General features: G+C 36.7%; 1 protein-coding gene across 1 annotated transcript; it reads right to left on the reverse strand.

Moving 5' to 3' along the window:
- Positions 1-1,479: 1,479 nt before the first annotated feature.
- On the reverse strand, positions 1,480-7,104 carry LOC120090352 (ubiquitin domain-containing protein DSK2a-like). Its single transcript, XM_039047950.1, has 8 exons — positions 6,864-7,104; positions 5,842-6,612; positions 5,374-5,585; positions 5,185-5,298; positions 4,976-5,031; positions 2,942-2,970; positions 2,447-2,536; positions 1,480-1,990 (listed from the first exon to the last, which is right to left on the reverse strand). The coding sequence occupies exons 1-8, from the start codon at positions 7,102-7,104 to the stop codon at positions 1,842-1,844; spliced, it is 1,662 nt and encodes a 553-aa protein (XP_038903878.1). The 3' UTR covers positions 1,480-1,841.
- Between the last annotated feature and the right edge of the window lie 3,749 nt (positions 7,105-10,853).

Raw genomic sequence — 10,853 nt, forward strand, 5'->3', positions numbered from 1 at the left:
GGGGCTGTGGAGGTGAAGAATCCTCAAAGAATGTCTTGCTCATACTCTCATCTGTGATCACAAGAATCTGCCTTAAGGCAGAAACTCGGATGGTTTGAAGTGAAGATCCAAGGCTTTATTTATAGAGCTCAAACGCCGACAACATTAATGATTGTGTTCTGACTCACTGCTACTCTTGTCAATACATTCAGTTCGAAAAACTGAAAAACCGATCCCGACCGATTTATTTAGATTTCTGACCGTCCGACTCCATTTCGATCGGTTTGGGTCGGTCGTATCGGTTTTTCGGTCTAACATGCTCATCCCTAGTCAGCATCACATTATCTTGTTGATACTCCCAAGGTATGCGTTCATGCTTGTTTCTCCTAAGGTGTCAATGCATTCAATCCACCTCGCGATCAACCTTGTATCACAATTATCATTCTGTGGATGCAGCATTCCATGCGACAAACTAGTTTTCATGATGATCAACGCATGGGTCAGCCTTGCGGTGGTCTAGGACCAACGCATGCGATCAATTCTTGCAATATCTGCAAAAATAGACACTTTGATGCAGAATAACGCATGATATAGGGTTAGTGAGGATTTTCAGTGGTGGTCGATGCAAGCTCACTTTTCTATATGAATTCTTAGTATTATTGACGCATATTCTGCTTATTAGCCTTCATAATCCATTAAATACAAGCTATCAGGTTTTTTTCCATTGGGTTTTTCCTAGTAAGATTTTAATGAGACATATTTCATATATATATGGACATCTAAGGGGAAGTATTATAAATATTATAAAAATAAATATCGTTGCCTAATGTCCTAAAAGTCATGTGTGAACCTTCATGTTGTCCATGTGCCTTGTAGTTATTCATGTCTATGTCTTGTCACTTTGCCTATAAATAGTGACATTTAATGGATCTTAAAATCGCACACATTAGTAAGATCACTTCAAATTTCCACTAAACTTTCGTATTATTAAATTTTCATAACTTTAATTATTTTATTTATTTGTTTGTTTATTTATTTATTATCATATTTTGTTTATTTATTTATTATCATATTTATATATTATTATATTATATTTTAATTTCACAACAGTTATCAAGTTCGAACTATCCACGGGATATTAGGAATAAAAATTTGGATAACATTTTTATGAAAAAGAAAATATGAATCTGGTAGTTGACGGCCACATTTTACCAATATTATATACATCACTATTATGACATGTCATTACACGATATATTGTTTTAATTGTCCCATTTATTTTTAAATACTTACAACATTTGGCACGTCATCAGAGGCAAACAATGAAGTAGACTTGGTACGAAAAATTTTACAGCCCACAGAACTAGAAAATTTTCCCTTTCCTTACTATTTCACGTTTAATAAAATGATAACAAACATGTTAACTGTAAATTGATAGAAAACAGCACGTGAATTCAATTAAATTCTACGTGTTCTATTCATAGAGAGCTTGTCAGAGAATGACAGAACTATCATTGTGCACCCATAGGAATTAATATTAGCCAAAGAGTAACTCCAATCAACTCAATTGCATGAACGAAAAGAAAAGAACAACAGATATTATCTAAAACAAACATATTTTCCACACAGTTCATATGACATCTGATCGTTATCATGTAAGAGAATATGTATTACAGGAACTCCAGGAACCTGAGAAAGAGTGAGACCATATAATTCAGTGATCGTATTCCCGACTTTGCCTCTCCTATACCAAAATTTGGACTCAATCGACTTGAATTTCACCTCCAAAGTCACTTAACTCAGCTGTCTGCACTTGATGGGGCCACATCAAATGCATCGGCACTACCAATGGGATCGATCCACTACTGCCCCGAATTCCCCAGTAATCGTTCAACTGCGGCATGGACATTTCCGGAAGTGGCAATCAGTGCTCGTATGTTCTCCTGTCTGTCAATGAATCCCATTTCTTGCAGCTGTGTGAGCTGCGTAGAATACAATTCTTCCGGCGGAACTGTCGAATGGAATGCATTAAGAGGAAGGTAGATGAGAATAAAAGGCTAAATTACAAAACATACCTGTGAACTTCGTACTTTGAGTAAAAAGTACACATTTTTTCCAATTTTGCAATATTAGATTTGACCTTTCATCAACGTTTCAAAACTAATCCTAAATTAGAAATCCATTAGAATGTAGGACGAAAATTTGGACCAAGAATGATATGGCAGAGACCTAAAACGAAAATTGGGATTTGAACACCACTGCACCCCTTTTAAGTTCAAATTTCCGATCAAATACAACGAATTTGTACTCCAAAAAGTAGTTTTCAAACATTAAAATATCAAGAGTAATATTGCAACATTTGAAAAAATAGAGGTATCTTTCAAATGAAGGCAAAGGCAAAGTTCTGAAGTATCTTTTGTAATTTAGTCAAAATAAAACTGAAGAAAGGCAAAAGAAGAGATTCAACCATTGGATCTGTTGGGCACGGCTAGACTACCAGCACCAAGTCCACCAAACATGTTCATCAACATCTCCAACCCCGTATTGTTTGCAGCTCCTATCATTAAGAAAGTAATATTAAACCAAACAAGAGTGCTAATTTGATAACCCATCGCACAAATAAAAAGAGACCATGCTAACTTAGAGGTTCATCATTATGTGCATTGTGGTAAGACTAACTCAAATCAAACCTAGATCAAACAACTACTCTTCCACCAGTACCACCTTTCGTCTCTAAGTCACCCTAAACATCAAAAGCCACCAATCAATTTGTGTTATGTGATCAAGCTTCTGGAATGTATACATATCCGACTTCACTTAAAGAGCAACATAAAATGTTGAGCAATTCAGCATATTTAAAACGTACTACGAAAAATGAACAAAGACAATAACCCTCTAAAACTGCCAATCATAATGGTAGCACAACATCAATACTTTTCAACCTATTTATAGAGTTGATTACCTGTGCCTCCACCGGTCTGACCTTGGTTCCTACAAAAAAGATAATAATAATAATAAATAAATAAATGAGAAGATAAGTATTTGCAAGAACTAGTGACAAATACGAAACAGTTCAAGTGTACCAAATATCAAAATATCAGAGATACCAAGAATTCAATCATTATACAGGATTAATGTTACATACAATGATACCCAGTCAGCAAAGCTAATGAAATGAACATCAATTGAGCGAAAAAAAAAATCTTTCAAATTGATGAAGTTTTCAAATCCGAACGCAACTTATTGTGGTTATCATCCTTTATGAATAGAGGGGAGTTTGAGGTGCTGCAGTCGGGCAATTCAATAAGCAATCAATTAAATTGCCAAACAGATTTCCATGTCCATGTCCATATGTTGATTCACTTGCTATGCATAAATATGAGCTTTATCACTAAGCAAGTTCTGCATAATATAGAATGTACAGCTATGGCCTACAAAGATTTTATATCGATGATTGAACAGAAATAGGTGATCAAAATGCATCATAGTGTTTTGGAGTATGGGGATATCTCACCTCTCTCTTTTGTAAATCTCCTTTCACAATGATTTTTTTTTTTTTTTCCTGGAATGATACATTCCAGAAGCTTATCTCTTTTGTAAAAAATACTCATGAAGCAAAATCCCATCAACTAAAACTTAAGGCCAGCTTCAATGACCTAATAAAACAACCCATGATATCACTAACAAAAGACGACTAACTAAAGCCTTACCAGAAGCTTGACAATCTCTGCGTCTCCATCTCCAAAGAAATACAAAACTCTTATTCTAACACAATTACTGGTTTTGTCCTTCTAACATCGGTGTAACAAGGAGGAGATACTAAATAATCATAGGGATGTACATCCCCAGTCTTTCATTTTTCATGTTCTTACTTGTGCCCCATGAGAGAATGGGTAAGATGATTCTCCCTTTCCCCATTCTACCAACCAAAACATGATGGATGTTCTAAGTTTGGTGAGATAGGACCAAACACAACTGATTATATCTAATTATTTGGTAGTCATAGCAAGTGGATTTCAAGCTGAAAAGGCCCAATTATTAACAAAAATAATGATAATTTAAGAAAAGAGCATTCAGGGAGATCAAATAATAAGCTTTTCAAAATCATTATTATTTTTATCTTTTTTGTTACGTGTACAAAGGTCATTTAAAGGAAAATCTGATTCATTTTACAAGAAAATTTGATTCATGCATCACTGTCCTTTGATGCAAGAATATATTTTGATTCAATCAAGTCCTTGTGTAATTTACCATAGTTTCATTAAAGAACAATACACAGAAAACATGAGAAGCTTAAATTCTTCCGACAATAATTTTCCAAAGCTTTACTAATTATAAGAGATCCTGATTTGAATCTCCTGCATATTTTTGGACATTTTCCAGATGTGAAACAACTGGTTCAATCATGAAGGCTGCATTACTATCAAGTATTAAACACTTTGGTCTTCGTTCTTTCTGGTAGAAGGTGGTTCAATTATTAAAAGAAAAACCAATTAAGACTGGGGTTTAAATTCTTATTAATAATTAATGCATATGGACTGCCAATAAGAGGGAGCCCATTTGGCAAGGGCTAGGGGTCTCTTGATCAAACTGGTTTTGGAGGACTCAAGTTCAAACCTTCTGGTGAGCTTGATATCAAAATTCCTTGTTGTCTCCTGGGCTCGGGCCTTGGAGGGTTTAATTCCCGGTTATCCAAAAAAAATAATGCCTTTAGACTATCATCACCAAACATGCAATATATCAAAATCAATTCAGCATTAAAAATTCAAAACACATCTAGAAGGCATGCTCGCCCCATTCCAAGGACTATGAATACAATAGAACATCTACTTATAAAGAACAGCCAAGAATTAACTCAATTTAGCAGAGGACATATCAATCATAAATATCAACACAAATACCATGTCTATCAAAAACATTAAGATAACACCTAGGTCCTGGCAAGACTGCTTAAACAATCTATTCTAAACATGAGGTTTTTTATTAGATTACTTACAGGGTGGGCTGGCGACCAAGCTGTGACAGAAGTTGTTGTTGCATAGTAAACATTTGCTGCAAAAAGATCCAGGAGAAAGAAAAAAAAATCAGAAAATCCTTGTACAGAGCATTGAGGTTCGATAGGAATCGTACGATTAGGCTGGATTGAGGGAATAAAAGTAGAAAGAGGATGTTGACATGGCAGTCATGTGGATCCATTCCATTTACCTGCATTGTATCAGGGGAGGTCAACTGACGTAAAAATTCAGGATTCTGCATCATCTCTCTGAGCTGAGGATTGGAATCAAGCAAGCTGCGCAATTGAGGGTTGAGACCAAGGATCTGACAGGAGATATTGTAAGAAAACAGAGAACCTCCACATCATCTTTAAATTCTAGTGAAAACCTGAATGAATACCTGGTTCACATATTGAGGGTTTGACATAACACTTTGCATCATTTGTGAAATAGCTGGGTTTTGCATCAACTGATTCAAACCAGCGGCATCTGGTGTTGCACCCAACATGCCCTCAAGATTTGGAAGACCAAGCCCAGCTAAACCAGTGGGAATTTGAGCACTAACATTTGGAGTGGGATTCGACCTTGCAGAATTAGTTTGGGTACCGCCAGCTGATGAATTACTGATGTTAAATTGAGTGTAAAATCCTTTATGCTCGAAAACTAAGAAATGGAAGCAAATTTGATACATGGAAAACTTAGATTCTAAAGCAGTTAGGAGAGGGTCAGAAAAATTAGCAGAAATCTTACAAGTATATTAAACAATGACATACTGAAATAAATAGAAGAGGGCAATAACTGAAATGCCTATTACTAAATATACATTGGAAATATAATATAGAAAAATTCCAAACAAACTAGGGCTTACTGCTGGCAGGAGACCATGGGTTTGGAAGTGGGTTTGTATTTGGAGAAGGAGATCCATTAGTCGTATCAGAAGTTGTAGATAAATTGGAAGTGGCATTATTGGGCACATCCCCCCCACCAGTCCCCAAAAGTGCAGAGAAGGGGTTCGAGCCATCATTTCCAGCAGTTCCAGACATAGTTGTTGCATTTAAAAAGGGCTCTTGAACAGTTTCATACATGCGCCTAAGCATGTTAAAACCTTCAGGGGAAGATTCAATGTTGCTCATTGCTCTATCAGTATTCCTCATCATCTCCCGCATAAGCTCGGGATTTCTTGCAGTTTCAAGCGTCTGCCGGAGAGTACTGGGATCATTGAGAATGTGTGCGAGCTCAGGATTACGATCCATTATTTCACGCATTTGAGGATTGTTCATGATCAAGTTCCTCATGATGTCTGGATTATTCATGATATTTTGTATAGCAGGCATGTTCATTATTTCTCTCATGATGTTTGGATTGCGGGTCAGCTGCTGCTGCACCTGTTCGAAATCGGGAAGGCCAGCCCCAAACAATCCACCAGTGGCACCAAGCCCATCGAAACCAAGCCCAGGAAATAGAGAAGATTCCAAACCAAGTCCTCCCCCCAGTGCTCCACCTTCATTTGATCCAACACTTCTTGCGTTACTTGAAGCAGTGTTCGGACCGCCACCATTGGAAGCAGTTGCAGGATTGGTCGGCGTGGCAGCGGGTGCCGATCCACGAACCAAATGGACGGTGTGATCTGCCTCTAACCCTAACAGAAAGAACATCATACGAACAATTACTATAGAGAAAACAAAAAGGGACTTCATACATCATCAAGAACCTAATATCCCGGTCTTCAGATAATATACATAAAAAAATTCAATGCCAACAACAACAAAATTTTAAAAAATAATAATAATAATAAATAAGAAAAATAAAAAGTGAAAGAATGAGAGCCCAGATTTGTAAGCATCCAGAATTGAATGCAGAAGACCCAGAATGAATGCAATAGAAACGCACCGTAGCTTTGCAGGGTTTGATCATCTTTCAAAATCCGACCCTTGTAAATCAGGCGCTGCTGATCGGCGGGAACCTCGCTCTGGTCAGCAAGGATGGATTTAAAGGATCCAACGGTAGAATCAAGGTTAACGAGAACAGAAAACTTGGAACCATTGGAGCATCGAATGTTGACGTTGACTTTGAGTCCATCGGCAGGGGTCGTGTCGCCGGCAGCGGACACAGCTCCATCGCCACCACCCATAGTGTTATCCCTCCCGGCGGGGGAGGTCGTTCACCGGCCGAAGTGGAAGAGAAATTACAGAGAATTAAAGAAGAAGAATGAATGAATGAAAGGAAAGTAAGAAATGAATGGAGATTAGAAACCCTAGCCTCCAAAATCTACGTTGAATCGATGGCAGCAGCTGATCTCTCTATCGTGGAACGTAACCAATTGCCAGCAAACTCAAATGTTTTGGTAACATTAATAATTTCAACAAAACCAAAAAACCAAAACACAAAACAAAAGAAAAAAAATAATAAAAGGAGTGAGAGAAGAGACCCATAAGTGAAATAAAGGAATTTCATAGATGTCTATGACGCGCCCCTCGTAGGCGCGTTCAATACACTGTCACCCATCTTTTCTTTTTTCGTGCAAAGTATTATAAAATATAATTTAAAGTGTGGAGTGAAAGAATCGAACCTCTATCTTCGAGGTCGATAATACAAACACTATGTCAAATACACTCATGTTGACAATGTCATTGTCACCCATTTTGCCCTTATGTTAATAATATTAAATTAATACCCCAAACTTTTTAGCCTCTTCCTAACAAAATTGTTGTTTGTTTTTAAAAATTTAAATATATTTTCTCTGAATTTTTTAAAAATGATTTGCATCTTATTTAATTATAAGGGTTGTATTCTTATTTCTTTCAAATTATAAAAACATAAATAAATTTTTAAAACTACATTTTTATAGAAACCATTTTATTTTTTGTTTTTGTTATTAAAAATTAAACCCATGAACGCTACTTCTGTAACGTCCCAAAGTTTTTAGGTAAATTTTGATTTAATCATCTCTAGTTAATTGGGATGTACGTTGAATTTTTAAGGCTCAATTGTTTTATTTTGAAAAGATTGAGTTTAACTCAAGTAATGTTTAATTCAATTAGTAGAAATTGAAATTTATGGAGAGAACTTCCTGAAGGAACTTTTATTCAAGAGTACCTACGAGCGGAAGTAGATCTTTCCAATTCGTTGTGACAGAATTACCACATAGACATTCAAAACATACTAATATGCATTCATAATACTAAAGAGATCAAGAGATCATACCAAATGAAGATTTCTTCTTCACAGTGAGTCTAAAACCCAACCATCTACCTCGAACAATCACCACTCGGATAGAAGGAAATGAAGATGACACCACCACTCAGAGCCCTCAGTATTCTTGGAGTGAGAATCCAAAGTGTGGGCTTTGTTCGGCTTTGGTAGAGGGAAGGAGGAAGAGAGACCGTACACAACGATCAAGCAAGTGGGAGATGAGGTCGTCTATCGCATAGACAAGATGCTTGATCGTTCAGGTGAAGTATATGATCGTGTAGGAAAAAGTAAGCGATTGTCTAAACGATCGTGTAGGAAAAGGGTGAGTGATCGTCTAAATGATCGTGTAGGAAAAACTAAACAATCATCTATTCGATCGATTAGTAAATATTGGGAGCTAAACGATCATTTAGTTAATAGCGTGCAAAGATGCAAAACAACCATCCTATAGGGGGACACACCCAGGATGCGAGGCGATGCGTATAAACTTTATTCAATCCAACGAGGGAGACCGAGGGATATGTTGTCGCACTTCCTGCTCCCACTTACTATGAACACTCTCTCCATCCACTTTGATATTGACCTATCTAAAGGTGCCTCGAGGCCGAGGGTAGATCTCACAGTGTGACTATGAGGGAGAAATCCGAGAGGTAAAAATAAAGCATCAAATGCCCCAAGCACCTCCCACTGAATGTTCTACCTAGGGGTTTATTAACCTAGACTATCCGGCTACTGATAATGATCTAAGTCAATTATAAGGTTTGTTAAAAAAAACTTTTATCTTTAAAATTAAAAAAAAAAAAAAAAACAAGTAGTCACATTAAACTCTTTAATGAACTGGCCTTAATTTGCATGCATACATCAAATCTATCTAAATTACCTTTCTAGGTAGGTTCCCAGGTAGGGTGTTCTGTTGTCGTCATCTTAAATACCCCAGCCTAGACAAAATCCGCCTTCGACAAAAGGTCTATTATAGATAGACTTGCTACGTATTAATCTTTTACTAATATTTTTAGTTCTAATTTCATTTATAAACCATTTATAAAATAAACAACTAAAACACCATGCACATAACGAAGTATCTATAACGCTTATAAATATAACGTTAAATAAATAAAGCATACATAAATATAACCCTTATATTATATGATGCATGAACATGCACTTATGTAATTAAATCATACTTCACTAAATCATAACACTTATAATAAAAGAGAATATGCATGACCTAAGGTGAGATTTATCTTATGTGCATACCATATGACAAATAATATATTATATATATATATATATATTATATATATATATACACATCACATGAATAAAACCATGGTTAATGACTGGGATGAACCAAAACAAAATCAGAATGAGAAAACAATCTATTTACATAATTCAGCTGAGCAAACTGGTTCACAAGCGAACCGGGTCTTGAACCATCGGGTGAAGCTCCCATCGAAACGTCTCTAGGGTAAACGATCGTGTAGTGCACACTAGACGATAGCGTAAAAGCTAAATGATCGCATAGAACAATAATGAGGCCATGAAGCCTGATTGTCTAGACGATCGCTTAGCACGCGAAAGGTAAATGATTTACCATGCAATTACTCCGCTATCGTATAGTCAGTAACTAAGCGATGAGGCTTGCTAAGCTATACGATCGTCTAGTGCACATGCACGTTAAACGACAGCTGAGCATCTGATACTCAGTGATCGTCTACCTCATCATCTACACGACTCGACCAACATTTGATCATCTTCTTCCACGAAGAACAGCAACCCTTGCTCCGAACTTCATCACGAATGACTCAAGACCCAAACCCATCGTATAATAAATGCCTCCAGATAAATGATCATGTAGCGCACACTAGACGATAGCGTAAAAGCTAAATGATCGCATAAACAATAAAGAGGTTGTGGAGCCTGATCGTTTAGACAATCGCTTAGCATGCAAAAAGGTAAAAGATTTACCATGCAATTACTCTGTGATCGCATAGTCAGTAATTAAGCGATGAGGCTTGTTGAGTTATACGATCGTTTAGTGCGCATGCGCGTTAAACGACAGTCGAGCATCCGATACTCAGCGATCGTCTACCTTATTGTCTACACGACTCGACCAACATTTGATTGTCTTCTTCCTCGAAGAACCACAACACTTGCTCCGATCTTCTTCACGAATGACTCAAAACTCAAACAGACTTTGAATTACAGAGTTGATAACGATTATCAAAGCCCAAAAAACATAGGGGCCTTTACAAACAACTGTAAATGTAAAAGAATTAAATCAAACCGAGGCAACCATCCACGAAAACATCCATTAATTCACACATTCACAGCAATTTAAAGAATTTAAACAGAGCAGACATGCACCCACAAAGAACGTATATGTTATTCGTTGCAACAACGAAATTGGAATATCATAAACCTGGTGCTCTGATACCAATTGAAGGAACTCTTATTCAAGAGTACCTACGAGCAGAAGCAGATCTTTCCAATTCATTGTGACAGAATTACCACATATATATTCAAAACATACTAATATGCATTCATAATGCTAAAGAGATCAAGAGATCATACTAGATGAAAATTTCTTTTTCACAGCGAGTCTAAAACCCAACCGTCTACCTCGAACAATCACCACTCGGACAGAAAGAAACGAAGATGGCACCACTACTCAGAGTCCTAAGTATT

The sequence above is a fragment of the Benincasa hispida genome, chromosome 11, assembly GCF_009727055.1.
Source record: "Benincasa hispida cultivar B227 chromosome 11, ASM972705v1, whole genome shotgun sequence".
Lineage (NCBI taxonomy): Eukaryota > Viridiplantae > Streptophyta > Magnoliopsida > Cucurbitales > Cucurbitaceae > Benincasa > Benincasa hispida.